The sequence below is a fragment of the Uloborus diversus genome, chromosome 1 (assembly GCF_026930045.1).
Source record: "Uloborus diversus isolate 005 chromosome 1, Udiv.v.3.1, whole genome shotgun sequence".
In the NCBI taxonomy this organism is placed as follows: Eukaryota; Metazoa; Arthropoda; class Arachnida; order Araneae; family Uloboridae; genus Uloborus; species Uloborus diversus.
In genome coordinates, this window is record NC_072731.1 from 253905265 (window position 1) to 253921658 (window position 16394).

The 16394-nt window shown below is 33.6% G+C and overlaps 1 protein-coding gene across 1 annotated transcript in view; it reads right to left on the bottom strand.

The window, feature by feature from the left end:
* Positions 1-16394, bottom strand: part of LOC129220098 (uncharacterized) — a 98445-nt gene that overhangs the window by 42124 nt on the left and 39927 nt on the right. Inside the window, exon 7 of the mRNA XM_054854442.1 lies at positions 472-525. Coding sequence (XP_054710417.1) covers positions 472-525 — 54 coding nt within the window. The remainder of the gene's footprint in view (positions 1-471; positions 526-16394) is intronic.

The following is a 16394-nucleotide window of genomic DNA, read 5'->3' on the forward strand; positions in this document are numbered from 1 at the left end:
CTGACTGTAGAATTTAACTTGACCGTTAACCCTTAGTGCAAGGAAAGGAATTTTGCTCTTTCAAATTAGGTATTAATTAAAAGATATTTTTAGAAATGTGTCGTTATATTATTTGAAATAAAAGGTCTTAACTTTTCAAATTCGTCGGAAAATAATTAAACTGTTTGAAAAAGATATTGCCCAAGTTTCATTACTTTATCAGTTCTTGACTTGAGTTTGAATGCAAAAAATCGGTAAAAATTGCATCATGGAGAAAAACGCGTTTAAAGTTCTAAAGTAAAATATAATATTAGTTAAATGCATGGAATAAAACTAATTATATCTTTCGTTCCAATAAAGATAGAAACAAGATTCAAACGCCCTTTTAAGCAGGAAAAAAACGGAAAAGTTTTTTACATGATAAAAAAAAAATGCAAAATTTGACGATTTTTTTTCTTTCGGACCCTTTTAACTAAACAAGCATATACTTACTTCTGGTACGAAACTCCCGGCAACAAAGGACACCGCTACTGTAAGGACAATTACCTGAAAATAAAATCGGAATTGTACATAATCGTCGTTTTATGACATTTAGTTGTAGAAATTAAGCTACAGTAAAAAGAAATGTCTTTGAATTAATAAGTTGAAGAATAAACATTAAATAATTACAAAGAAAAATGTTTTTCAAATTTTAGTCAACATGTTCGAATAATTAGGAACAAGAAAACAACGTCAATTACAGAAATTCTGATGAGAGAGAAAATATTCAACTAGAAAAAAACATTCGACAAAAGCAAATTTAAGATTTCATGATCACATCCATTGGAAAAGAAGTTCCTTGTAACCACAAAACATGTGTATGCATTTTTATGAAAATGTTTTGGTTTATAGCTTTGCTGACTAAATTTGAAAAATAAATAATGCTCATAGCAAAACATGCAAAATCATTTTTTAAAAAGCGATATTAAAATTGGAAGAAGCGAGGATTTTTTGGTTATAGTTACCTGAGAAAACATGACTGTTTGATTGAGCGAAAACTACTCGAGTGATGTTAGAAAGCTATCGTTACGCGCTTTTATACTACTGAGAAACTTTTAAGAGAATTAGATAATTCGTCCGAATTTATTGATTTTTTACGGTTTAGTAGTTCGGCATTTGATGATGAGGCAACACTGTAATCGAACCGGATTTAATCTTTTAATGATATGTCTTTCCAACAGGCTGCATGAAAAGAAAAATGTCCTATTATCTTACCCAAATCAAGTTCAAGAATGTTCACACGGTAACAACTTTTGGTAGTAGCAGCTCGTTTTAATGAATTCTCTTTCTCGTGATAAGGCCATAAAATTACATTTTTTCTGCATCACTAGATAAAAGTTGTACTTCCAGATGTTTAAATGATAGTTCTTACCAATATTACACTGTGTGTCTCATATCAATTTTGATGTAATATATTTACAAGCTGAGGGTTTTTCCCTAAGGTGTCTAAGGACTTTTAACCTTCAAAATTTTCGACTTTCTGGAAAAAACACATCTTATGCATATTTTAACTCTGAACAACTTGATACCTTATTAATTACTATACACAAAAAACTTTTCAAGTTATCGTAAAAATGTGTAACTTCTCCCTGTAGAGATTTATGTTAACAGCAGCTCTTTAAGCGTCTTTTTCTCAGGTGTCGGTTTCTTCGGATTTCTCCTTTTTGCGCGCAGGATAACTGAGAAAGATTCTTATATATTTCCGTAAAACTTTTAATGCATGTTTATCTAGTGTATATTTATGACCTGAACCTAAGTTTAGTTATTTTTTTTAAATATTTATTTATTTTTTTGAAATTTTATAAGTTGATATCGAAAATTTCCAAAATTTCGGGCAAAAATACTTTTTTTTAAATATGAACTTTTATTTTTAGTTAAAATTTAGGTTCTGATCATAAAAATAAACTAGACAAACATGCATGAAAGGTATTACGGAAATATGTGTGAAACTTTCTGAGATATAATGCGCGCAAAACGAGAAAACAGAAGAAACCGGCACCTGAGAAAAAGAGGCCTAAACAGTAGCTGTTAACATAAATCTCTATGGGGAAAGTTTACGCCTTTTTACGATAACTTGAAAAGTTTTCGGCGTATGGTAATAAATAAGGTATCAAATTGTTCAAAATTAATGTATGCATAAAATATATGTTTTCTAGAAAATCGAAAATTTTGAAGGATAATGGTCTTTAGACCCCTTTTGATCTTTACAGTAAAGAATATTCATGTTTTAACATGAAAAACAACCATTTTACAAATATATCTATTGACCATTAATTCCGTTGGGACATACTACAACTTATTTTCTTTGAATCTAAAAGTCTAGATGCCAAAACTCATTCACTTCAAAAAACTCATTAATGATATGACTGTTTGGTCATACAGGTTTATTTGAAAAGTAGCACTTACATTTCATGGTTCTAGAATTTATTACGCTTCCAGAAAATACGCAAAAATACATCAGATCAACCGATCTGTCTATTTAATTTTTCGGTATCAATGTTTATTGCTCACATGATTGAATTTCATTTTGTCGAATATCAAGAAAATAAGGGAAAAGAGTTTTTTCTATCAACCAATTGTCTATTCAATTATGTGGTTTTAATATGCAGAGTTATTATAAAAAAATATCCTGGTTTTAAAAATTCATATTTTATAACCTATTACACTTAGCACTGTAAATGATACATAAAAATAAAGATAAACTGTAAAAGTTTTTTTTAACGTACGTAACTACTTAAATGCGCACGTTCCGCACTAGCACAGCCAGAAATTTCTTCTGGAAGGGGTTTTTTGGTCACAACAGTCCTTACACGGATATTAACTACTGTATTAGGATTGAAAACAATGTTAAACCTCTGGGAGGGGTTTACCCCCAAACCCCCCACTTCACTGCGCCACTGACGTTCCGCAACGCTGGAATGGCCGTGCATGTGATGATGATTTATCCTTTAAGCGTTAGCCAGCCAGATCCCCAAACCTAACCTCATGTGATTTTTTACTTCCTTTTACAAAACTAGTATGCTGTGGCCATCACGAAACTTTCTTCTATATTTTTCTTTTTTCTTTTTTTTTTTTCTGATCCCTCCCCATGCTTGATGAGGAAGCAATATTCCCAACAAAAACAAAATGACACATGCAAAAACTTGACGACTATCCCAATGTCTGAATTATTGCAAAAGCAAAGCAAAGAGCGAAAATCGAAAGTTATTTTAAAAGCCTTGCTTGAATTAATTACAAATATTTTATTTGTTAACAAACATCAGATGGCAACAGTTCAAAATTTTAAATCATTGAGATAATATTTCCTATCATTTCCATACAATTAAAATCACGAGAAATACGCAGACGACAATCTATTACGATTTATCTTTCTTATTGTTGCATTAATAAAAATATTTTTATTCGCAAAAAAAAAAAAAAAAAATCAATACCTCTTGGAGCGATCGGCGTCAAAATAGAACCAAAGCCTGTTTACATATGGATTCACATATATTCAAAATTTCAACCAGAACGTAGCATTACTTCTTGAGATAGGGCACTCAAAATGGAAAAAAAGAACGGGTGATTGCGCTACCCCCCTTTTTAGCTGTTGACACAAAAATAAAATCAGTTCTTATACCCACTAAGGGCTACTTGCCGATAAATTTTTCTTTCATTCCGTTCATTATTTCTTGAGATACAGCAGTCACAATTGACGACAAAAAACGTTCTATAGCTCAACCCCCGTTTGAGTTATGGACACCAAAATTGAATCAGCACCTGTTCCTGTTAATACCAACATATGGACCAAATTTTGTTTGATTCCGCCAGTAACTTCCTGAGGAATAGCAAGCACGCGTAACTCGAAAAACGTCCCATTGCTCCACCCCCCTTGGAGGAATTCGCGCCAAAAACTAATGGGCACAAGTTCACATAGGGGCACATATGTGTACTAAATTTCGTTCGATTTCATGCGGTAGTTTTTGTTGTAGAGCGGCCACAAAAAACTGGTCACACACAGACGTGACACACATACATACACACACACACACACACACACACACACACATACATACATACACACACACAGACAGACAGACAGACATTTTCCAAAAATGGTCGAAATGGACTCAGCACACCTCAAAACGTTCGAATCCGTCAAAATTCGAAATTCGAAAATTTGCACGAATCCAATACTTTCTTCTATATATTAGATATAGAAGAAAGTAAAAAGGAAGTATTGTATTCGCGAAAAAATTTTCACTCAAAAATCGACATTAATTTCCATTTTATTCACCTGCGAATGAATATTGAGTTTTTTTTTTTTTTTTTTCCGACTCGACCACACGTGGATAAGATGCCTAAGAACGTATAGACAGGCGAAATATCCATTTTGACAATTCTTGAGTTAATTGCAACGAGTTTTCTCGTGGCGTCTGTATGTACGTATGTGCGGATGTGCGTATGTTGCATAACTCAAGAACGGTATGTCCTAGAAAATTGAAATTTGGTACGTGGACTCCTAGTGGGGTCTAGTTGTGCACCTCCCCTTTTCGTTGCATTCGAGTGTTTCTAAAGGGGTCTTTTGCCCCTTTTTTGGGAGAAATGATTTTTAATTTCGATGTAAACTCAAATGGTTTATAATTTGGCGGACACTTGGTGATCTATCGCCAGTCTTTTGGTCGTCAAGTTTTGTCGCCAACTTGGCGACAAATTTGGCGGTTTTTTTTTTTTTTTTTTTGTTTAATCTGTATCAATTTGTCCACTGTTGGTGATATTTAGAGAGTAAACTATTGAATCACTTTAAAATTGCCAACGATGAGGAAATGACATTAAATTAACAGTAAAAGGAATTCATGTGATGCACACATCCGCTCGTTTTTATGAGATTTTGTCAAAGACAGTGTTTATACACCATCATTGCCTACGACACTGCAAGCACTGAAAGGTCGTATGTGTGTAGCATTACGAAAAATTGACAGTGAAACACTCCAAAATGTAAGTTATAGATCTGTGTCCCATTTTAAAAAAAACGCACACATCGAAAATTTGTGAGTGAAAAAAACTTTCACAGTTTATCTTTTATTTTATGCATCATTTATAGTGCTAAGTATAATAATTTACGAAATATAATTTTTTAAATCCGAAATATTCTTTTATATTAACCCTGTATGTAGCATATCAAGAAAATAAGCGAATAGGATATCCGTTCAACCGGTTATCTATTCAATTATATGGATTAACTATTTGTTGTTTATCAAGAAAATTATCAAATAGTATATCCAATCTCCCGGCTGTCTATTCAATTATGGAGGCTCAATATTTATCGCCCACATACTTGAGTTTAATTTTTTTTGGAAATTAAGAAAGTAAGCAAAAGATTTATCGGGTCAACCGATTCTCTGTTCAATTATGTAGCTTCAATACATTTAGCATATCAAGAATGTAAGCAGAAGAAATATCCAATCAACCGACTCAATTTATGAATATTTAACGTATATTGCATAGGAAGAAAGTAAGCGAAATATATTTTCAATCAACCGGCTGTCTATTCAGTTGCAAGCAATAATGTGCGAAAAGATTGAAATACTATCGCTTACTTAAATCAGATGCATTGGTAAGAGACTGCGCTGCTCATTTTCTCTGAATTTTCAGTGTACAGTAAAACCCGTGAAGTTGATCACCCTTGTAAGTTGACCAGCTGTCTAAATTGACCGCTTTTATCAGGTACGGAATTAGCCCTTATCATATAAATCAACCTCTGTAAGTTGACCACCTGTTTAAGTTGACCACAAAAGCAGTGCACCGCAAGTGGTCAACTTACACAGGTTTCACTGTACTATTATTCCTGAAGTCTTGTTTTTAAGTCATATTGCCGATAAAAATATCATTATACACGCGCCAACGACGACCACATATCCACCACGCCCCTCCCCCCGGGGTGTATATTCTGGGTGACGTGTAAATTTAATGTTAGAACCAAAAGGCTGAATTTTCACTATGTTAAAACGTACTCCGTTTGCGTAGTTTCTTGCATCAAGAATTTTATAAGACTCTTAATTAAAAATTTTATTTCATTGCCTATTATGTCCATGGGCGGATACATGGGGATGTTCATGAAGGTCATGACTCCCCTACACGTCGACAATATTATTGTTTATGTTCCTAATTAATGGATTATTAGGATCATAATTATCCTAATTATGATCCTAATAATCCATCCATCATTATTGTTCATGATACTAATTTAAAGATCGAATGCAAATATATTATTACACATTGTGTTCAAATACTTTATGAATAAAATGAAGTGTTTGCCTTAATAATTTTAATAATTAATTATTTGTTTGAGAAAGTATTTGAAATAGTACTTCTTTTAATCGCCTCCGAAATTAATTATTAAATTTTATGCCCTATTAGGTGTCTCTTTCATAAGATTTGGTGCTTTTTGTTGATACCCAAGCAGTTGCAGAAATGTTTGTTACGTACCCAAAACTCGAAATTTTTCAGTTTGATCTAAGAAAAAGAAAAACATCCAAAATAATGCTAGTCTGTATCCGCCCCTGATTACGTCAGCATAACAGTTCGGTCGTTTGTGTGTCACCTTGACCCGCGTTGGGTCAAGCGGATACATAAAAAAAAAGAAAACATTTTAAGATTTTTCAATGCAAAAAATATTATGCCAACAAAGGTTTTGAAATCATTATTTGATTCAAAAACAAGTAATAGCATTACAGGAAATTTTATTCTGGTAAGTAACATCAATAACCAAAATTAGAAAAATCGGAACGTGAAAAGTGCTTCAGGGCGATTCTCGAAAAAATATCCCGTGCGTAATGCTAAGTTTTTTATTTTATTCAAGTAGCTGTTAATTAAATATGGGATTAACTGTTATGCTTGGATAGTGTATTAAATCATGTATTATTCCCCTACAGCATTATTTTTTGAAGGCTTTGGTTAGCTGGGAAAAATAAAAAACTTAGCGTTATGCACGGGACATTTTTTCGAACCTCACCCTAACCAACTATTCCTGGTCTTCTCTATTTTGGGGAAAAACGGATTTGTGCTACCATTTGTTTCTGATGAAACTTCACCGATCTAATTTTTAAAGTTGAAAATGATTTTATTTTATGAGAAAAAGGGTAATTTCTGTACCTCCAGAGCTAGACTGACGCAAGTCCAAAAATTGCGATTTTCCGTTTATTAGTGCAATGTATGTAGAAGCCTATTCCGCATCGAGACAAGTAAAAGTAGTTCTTTAAAAAAAAATATTTTAAATTTTTTACCAGGGTTAAAAGAGCGCGCGTCCCATCCTTTGCATGTGTCAAAAAAAAAATGTTTTTCCTCTCTCATGTAAAATTATCATAATGTGACTTACGTCCTTCTGACTCTGAGGTACAGATTTTTACATGATGAAAATGTCTCAGAAACCAATACAAAGGAGGGGCGATCGCCCCTCACTTGATGACTCTCCACCGGTAATTTTTCGAAAATGAAGTTCAGAAAAGGCAAATTTGAACGAGTTTCATTGATGTTGAGTGAAGGGAGGCTTGTGCTTGGGACCTTATTTCGGAACTGTTTCGCAATTAATGTCTAAAACCTTAGTGATCAATACTTCTAAATCAGTAAGTAAAATGTAAGTAAGAAAAATCAATCGCCCCTCCCTTGAAAAAATTTTGGATCCGTCCTTGAAATGTCCTTATCTACTATATCTCACATCGAAAAATCATTTTTTACGTTGATTTACATACACTATCACGTTGCGTTTTTTACATCAAAAGAGTGAGATTCAACGTATTGCGTTCTGCGAACTTGCGAACTGACAATAACTGAAATATTTTAATGCGTTTCGGAAATAAATTCGCCGTAGGAAAGAGAAAAATTGAAAGCGTTGACCGTGAACTCATGCGAATCGTGTTCCACTATTGTGGTCGAGGTAATCGCTTTGTTCTCAGGCGTCAAGTGCGCGGGTCGAAATTCAGAGTGTCACCAAAACGACCTTGATTATTAAGTGTTTCACATATTAGTATATGTGAAACACTTAATAATCTGAGGTGTTAAATCTGATCAGATCTTTTGAAAAGTTGTATGAAATCATTGCCACACATCAATAGATGTTTTATAGGACTAATGCATATTCATGTATTATATTAGAGTATTCGTCAATGCAACGATTATTAGGAAACTCAATATAGTTTTACTGTACTGCCGCTTGAAGGTCAAGCGCAGTATCTGCAAATATTTAATTTTTATTTTTATTTATTTGCTAGTGGCACCCGCATGGCTTTGCCTGTTGTAGAAAATTAAAAGGTCATTTGGTTCGCCTGTATAGTTACAAATAAGAGATGATGAATTTCTCGCCAATCGGCTATGTTCATTTGCTCGCCCATGCTACGGTTCCACGTTATGATAATTTCGTAATTTAATTTTCCACGCTGTAATAATTTGCTCGGTAAAATGTTCTTAAAATTAGAACATAAAAAGAACAAAATCGAATTTTCGAAAAATCGAGGTGCACACCCCCATGCAACAACTAACTTTGTACCAAATTTTATGAAAATCGGCCGAACGGTTTAGCCGCTGTGCCCGTTACAGACATCCAGACAGAGATCCAGATATCCAGACAGAGAGACTTTCAGCTTTATTATTAGTAAAGATTGATTTTTAGTCGTTTATTTATTTATTTTTAATTACTTTTTTTTGTCATCTATTGTATTTTGACTTTGTTGTACGCGCTTGCTTCTTTGGTTTCTCAACAAAATATAGCACGAAAAGAACGTCTAGTTCCACCATTTCCCTATAATTAGTATGCAATCCAAAATGCGTTTCTTCAAAGATCTCAGAAACCCATTTCTGCGGTCACTGTTCTTTGCCTTCCATGTATATAAGCAAATCTGTGAATTTCTAAACACTAAATATTTTCTAGTTGGGAATTCTTTACAAATGCAAATGATTTCAAAACAATTTTAAAATGTGCACTGAATCTTTAAGAGGAGCTTAATAAAAGAAAAATAAAGAGATTCCCCTTTAACCATTTTACATTTTAGCTATGTTGTCCTGGTATAGAAACTGAAAGGAGTAGACATTTTGGATACCAGGAGAGTGACATTTTGTGTACCAGCAGATTGACATTTTACTTATGCAGAGCCAGTTACCAAGTCCCAGAATAATATTTAAGGCTGAAAATGTTATTTCTTTATTCTTATCTCTTAATTAAATTACACATAACAGTAATAATTTAAAAAACCTTTTATGTGAAACAGAAATGCAGCCCAGATGAGTGACAGCAAAAATATTACATATCTCAGTTTTGAAGTTCAAAATTATAAAAAAAAAAAAAAAAAAAAAAACACCAACCAAATCAGAACTACAAAATACTCTTAGAATCCGGGAAAATGTTGAGAATAAACTGCGTTGCAGTACAGCAGATTCAAAATTCCTTCTTTTTAGACGTAATAATTGAACATATTCCTAGCCCTAGAGAGTGATATGAAAACAATGGGACAAACTTAAAAATGATGGACCTTGATTATTTAAATAATTAAATGTGTGAAAATAACATTATTTCACACCTTTAAGAATGCATAATTTAATACTACACATTTGATTTGTGGAAGGTAGATATAATTTTGTTTGAGTTAATTTAAGTACATTTGAGAGAAAGATTCAGACAGGCCTGGAGAGTGACTTTCTGGTTATTCGATCAAACTTTTGAGAAAAAAAAACAAATAAATAACTGTTTTTATATGAGTGAGAAAAAATAGGAAACATTATTTCTGATAATAAAAAAAATGTGGGCCAAGCAATTTATATGTTATTCTTTCCGAACACAATATTGTAGAGATTTTGGAGAATCACCCATATTACTGTTACATCAAGAGGTGATATTATTTAGAGTTGCAAAATGTATTATTTAAATATTTTTTGTTTAAAAGATTATACAAGATATTAGGAATGATACCGTTTTTTAATTACTTTCTTAACTTAATGTATATCTTACTAGAGGACCCGACAGACCTTGTTCTGTTCAAACTTTGTAAATTGAAAAGTTGTAAAATTCCTATAAACAATTAAATGTTTGAACATTTTTTTTTTTTTTTGAAAAAAAATAAGTAAAAAGAAAATTTTTTAAGCTGCTGGGTGTCAGAATACGTATATTTATTTCAACTTGATTTATCTAATACCCACTGAGCAGTTGTTTTGCCAACTATTTTTCCTCGCGTACTTGAAAGATCTTCATAGATTGTATGGTTTGTTCCTTCAGCCCAGCCATACTCAAAGGATAAAAAGCATCCTCAGATATTAAGTATAAGAAAACTAACTACCCATCTGGAACAAACGGGCAATCCCGCTTCAACGTCCCCCCATATGAAAAAATGAAACAATCGAAAGGATATCGTTTAAAAAAATATAAAGGTAAAAACATTTCCTTGAATGAGCGAAAATACGCCCTCCCCCCCCCCTCCCGATATAAAATAAAGTAACTGACAACCCACCAAATCTTGAGTTAAACAATAATTTAACAAAACGAAAAAGTCTTCAAAACTAAACCTACTCAGTTACGTTAGGTAGTACTTTATGGGAGGCTCCGACTTCAAATGGTTATTAAAAATTAAGAGATCGTATATAATTAGTTATGTATTAAAATAATTCATCGTATAGTAATTAAAATCAGTGTTTATTTTATAATTGGGTGTTTAGTTTAGTTGATTTTTGTACTGGAATTGTAAAATAAATTTGATTTATACTTTGGGTAGGAAATCATATGTAAGTAAAATCAGTTATTTTTTTGCTTTTTTAGTTCTTAGAGTGTTTTTTGAAGTCGTTTCATTCTTTATTTGAAAATAATTTACTTTAATTTAAAAGCAGGACCGGTTCGATAATATAATTTGACCCAATGGTAACAAAAATTAAGTTAATTCCTTTGTACAACAAAGTAAGAGCAAGGAAAACAACGCTAAAAATTAATTTGCTAGAAAATTAAGACACTTGTTTCAAGATTTCAAGGAATCTCTTTTTTAATGCAAAAATTCGGGAGTTTATGGGAGAAAATTCATTCCCCAATTGCTTTTGTTGGTTGACTTTGCATCCATCGCTCACACCTTTCAGAATGAAAAAGCGGTCCTTGAAATCTCAAAATCACACTGTATGAGGCCAGAAAAAGAGCAATTAAACTGTAATCAGAATTCTGGAACAGTTCATGAAAAAAATATTTAAAAAATTTCATTATGCGAAGTCCTGCCTTTTCAGAAACGAGAGGCATCAAATTGATGCATCTATTTTAAAAACATATGTAGAAGAGAATGGAGCACGTTCAAGCGGATTTTTTTTCAATGAATTTTCTAAATGTTATAGGTTTTAACTTAGGAAATTTTAGACACTGCGGTTTTATGAAGCAGCTAATGGAGTCAAAATTGGTATATTCAGTTGTTGCTCAGCTTGTGTTTTTAACCGTTTAAAAAAATCATTTTTGAGTCCAAGTCGGTTGCGTAAACTTGCCGCGGACAAGGGGCACGTTTACGCATATTTATTTTGACACCTAACGTGGTTCTATTAGTGTTTTGAACATAACGTCTTACCATCGTTAAAATAAAGCAAATTTATTACAGTCTGAACAGTATATAAAGTAAAAGCTGAACGACCACATGAATTGTAAGCTATAATGTACGAATTTGTAACTCAATTAAAAATTAAATGGTGATTTTCAAAACTAAATAGCCTGAAAATACTAAAATATTTTAAGGCAGTTCGGAGCGAAATAAAGCGTCACGACACGCTTAGAACACAGTAAGAACGTGCGTGAATATATATATATATATATATATATATATATATATATATATATATATATATATATATATATATATATATATATATATATATATATATATATATATATATATATATATATAAACTTGCCACGTCGCCAAGTTTGGATTTACTTTTAGCGTGTAAAAAAATTTAATAACATACAAATACAATTCTGAAAAAAGGATAAAATTCTGCTAATTTTTAGATATTTGTTCTTGCTTAACTAAGCATTATTTTTTCACAAAAAGCATTATTTTTTCAAAACGTTCAATTTAAAATTTACTCGACTTGGTAGAAAACTGATTATTCTTTTTGCATGCTGGGGCGGTCATTCCAAGCTCGTCAGCTTGCGAGATCGAGATTCTCGCTCACGTGATCGGTTGTGACGTAGAAATGTCGCAAAGTAGCATTCTAATCTACTCGAACTTATCTTGCGGCTAGGTTCGATTAGATTAGAATGCTACTTTGCGACATGCCTACGTCACAACCGATCACGTGAGCGAGAATCTCGATCTCGCAAGCTGACGAGCTTGGAATGACCGCCCTGGACCGAAGTTCGACCGATGCGCAAAAACTTGTGAGGATATTTGCTAGGGAACAGCATCAATCTGTTATGACTGTTGGCTCTCCTGTTATAATTCGTTTTGATAAAAGGGAACTTCGTAAACGTGCCCCATGCGTAAACGTGTCCCGGTCTACCGTACAGAGTGTGATCCAAAAATAACCAAACTTTTTAGTCATGGGGTTAAAAAAGCGTGATAGTATGTTTGAAAGATAGTATTTATTCAAAATAAGATCCATTTAACTCAATACAACGTTTTGAACGGTCAACCACTTTATGCATCGACTTTTTCAGTTCGGTTTTGGGAATGTTCTTTTGCACTTGTGTCACGGCTGCTTGAACGGCAAGAGCATCAAAGTAACAATCTCCTGTTGTTGCAGTTTTCAGTTTAGGGAACCGAAAATAATCACCCGATATCAATCAGACAGATGCTGAGGATGATAGACACAAATCCATGTTTTTTTCCCAAAACTAAAAACTGCAATAAAAAGAGCTTTTTAATGATAAATGATGTTCCTCCCATTCAAGCAGCCGAGACGCAGATACAAAAGAACATTCCCTGAAACGAATTTGAAAAGTCCGTGGATATATTAGTTGACCATTCAAAAAGTTGTATTAAGTTAAATGGAGCCTATTTGAAATAAATATTAGCTTAAAAACAGATTACCTTGATATTTTTGGATGACGCTGAGTGTAAGTTTTTGTGATGAAATAATCAAGCACATTATTTGAAATAATTTACAGTTATGATTATAATTTATTCAATGTCACTGGACAGAGTTTGTGTTACAAAATTCAAACACATTTTTTGAAATATTATGTAATATATTCTATATCACTAGATAGGGTTTGTATTATAAAATAATCGAACTCATTACTGGAAATAATTTATAATTTGTTCTATGTCGCTAGACAGGGTTTGTTTAAAATTATAAAACACACAATCAGGAATATTTATAATTTATTCTATATCACGAGATAGGGTTTGTGTTACAAAGTATTCGAGATATTCTATAATTTATTGTGTATGACTAGATAGGTTTTTAGGTTTTTTTGTTATAAAATAATCAAACATATTACTGGAAATAATTTATAATTTGTTCTATGTCATTAGAGAGGATTTGTGTTACAAAATAATCAAACACATTATCTTTATCTTTACTAATAATAAAGCGGAAAGTCTCTCCGTCTGGATGTCTGTGACGCGCATAGCGCCTAGACCGTTCGGCCGATTTTCATGAAATTTGCCACAAAGTTATTTTGTGTCATGGGGGTGTGCACCTCGAAGCGATTTTTTGAAAATTCGATTTTATTCTTTTCCTATTTCAATTTTAAGAACATTTTCATGAGCAAAATTATCATAAGATGGACGAGTAAATTACGAAATTATCATGACGTGGAACGGGAGAGCGAATGAACATAGCCAATTGGCGAGAAATTCGTCATCCATTATTTGTAAATATACAAGCGAACCGAATGACCTTTTAATTTTCAACTACGGGCAAAGCCGTGCGGGTACCACTAGTTCAAAATATAATTTATTCCATATCACGAGATAGGGTTTGTGTTATAAAATAGTTAAACACAATATTCGAATCATTTTATAATAAATTCTACATCTCTTCAAACATTTCGATTAATTACTCGGCATTTCGAAAGCAAACTTCTTTGTCTTAAATGAAATGCTCATTCCTAATCACTTTTTTCGTGCAAGAGTGGATTTCCTTTCCCTTGTGACCTTGGTTTGCAAGTGAAAATGTTTTTAAACAATGTATGACAGATTATCGCTCTCCGTGTCGAAAATTGAAAGTAGAACTTTTGACCTAGAATTAAAAATTGCTCGGCCGAATCAGCTAATCCGAATTGTCTCAAAATATTTCATTCAGCTTTCGGTCATATAAATACCTCGCATCCGATTTTTTTACTCACTTCAGTTTGCGGTTGCAGTGGATAGTTCGAATCATGTTTTTCCAAGTAAGTAGATTCGTAACTTTTACGTTTTGAAGCGGTGATTGACTCTTTGATAGTTTGAAATGAGTGATGTTTGATCTTACTGCCGATTTAAAATAGTCGCTTCCGAAGATTTTCTTCACACGAAGCAACTTAGTTGAATCAACTTTCGAACGGGAGGCAATAGGGTTGTTTCCATCAGTCAAAAGCACTACTTTTAGTCACTGAAGTTGATAGAATGGGGCAAAAAAAAAAAAAAACATGGAGCGACAAACATCTTTTATTTTCAAAACGTTTAATTTTTAATTAACTTCGGTGCGTATTCCACTGGCGCGCTGCATGCTGTCTATCGCGTTTCCACGATATGATAATTAAGAAGCGAATTAAATATTGCGCTCTGCGCTAATGGCATCCGTGAATGGCATTTCATCACTTTTGATGCCATGCGCAGAAACGGAAAAATAAAATTGAATCTGCGCACCGATTAAAATAGTTGTCAAAAAATATTAAACTTTGTCAAATTGTTTTTAAAATGTTCAAATCCAATGTTTTTAAGCATGCTCTTTTAGAAAAAAAAAAGGCTTTTAAAATTTTAGATACGACCCCATTAGGATGTGTAACCTGGCAGGAAGTGAAAAAATCGCCCGACATTCTTTCCTTGACAGTCAACTCATCAGGCACACCAACCACATGTGCCGCTGCCCTTCTCAACCCGATGAATTGAATCAACATTTTAATTGATTTTACTCATCAGGACGTCGCCAAACGTCCGCTCTACGCACGAGTTATCTAGTAGAGTCAGCTCGTTTTGGTTTTACCGGGGCAGTAGAGGACATCGAATAAATTCGGCTTATTAGAGGAAAAGTTGATTTATCTAAGTTGCCTCATGTGAACATAGCGAGAAACGCCAGTCAACTAGTTCAAAGGCATCGTTTTCGAAAAGTTAGTTCAACTCACCGCTGTGTAGGAGACCTAAACCTCAAATATTCTCTCTTGGCTAATTATTTATAGTAAACTATAATGGGTTGCGGTCGATATTTACGCTTTAACTTTAACAAAATTTAATTTCTTCGGTTTTAACAGGGCAGTAGAGGAAGTCGAATAAATTCGGCTTATTAGAGGAACAGTTGATTCATCTAAGTTGCCTCATCTGAACATATCGAAAAACGCCAGTCAACTAGTTCAAAGGCATCGTTTTCGAAAAGTTGGTTCAATTCCCCACAATGTGTAAGAGGCCTAAACCTCCAATGTTCTCTCTTTGGTAGTTATTTATAGTAAACTATAATGGGTTGCAGTCGATGTTTACGTTTTAACTTTAACGAAATTTAATTTCTTCCTGTAGACTTTTCAGACTATTGTTCCTACTCAAATAGGGGGGCTCTTTCAGGAAATACACCAACAGCTCAGTTATTCCAGCCGAAGACTGCAATTTCGATCTTATTAGTACTCATCAGCCCAGCATAGGAAGTGATTGAGCTGGAGGTGGAAAACCTCTTAAGGAAGCCAAGAGTGCCAAACAAACTGGTAGCTAATGTAGAATTAGCACAGACCAGAATTGTTCGGTTCAACTCGAAGATTGAAGGCAAGGCAGGTATATTCAGTAAGTTACCACCCTACAGCTAGGGCTAAGGCAGAAATACAGGAAATACACCGACTCAGAGTTTACAGTTGAACCGAACCATTGCTTCGGTCACTCTTCTGGTCTGTGATAATTCTATATTAGCTACCAGTTTGTTTGGCACTCTTGACTTCCTTAAGACGTTTTCCACCTCCAGCTCAGTCACTTCCTATGCCGGGCTGATGGGTGCTAATAAGTACGAAACTGCAGTCCTCAGCTGGAATGACTGAGCTGGCGGTGTATTTCCTGTATTTCTGCCTTAGTCCTGGCTGTAGGGCGATAACTTACTGAAAATAGGGCTCTTTCTTTTTTTTTTCGTATAAGGTGTTTTCTTCCCACAGTATAAGACAGGGTGTGGCGAAGCTGGGCCTGATTACCCAAAAGGCTCGGGAATCTTCTACATTTCAACATATGAAATTTGGAAGACACTGCCTTTCAACCTAGAAAAATCTGAAC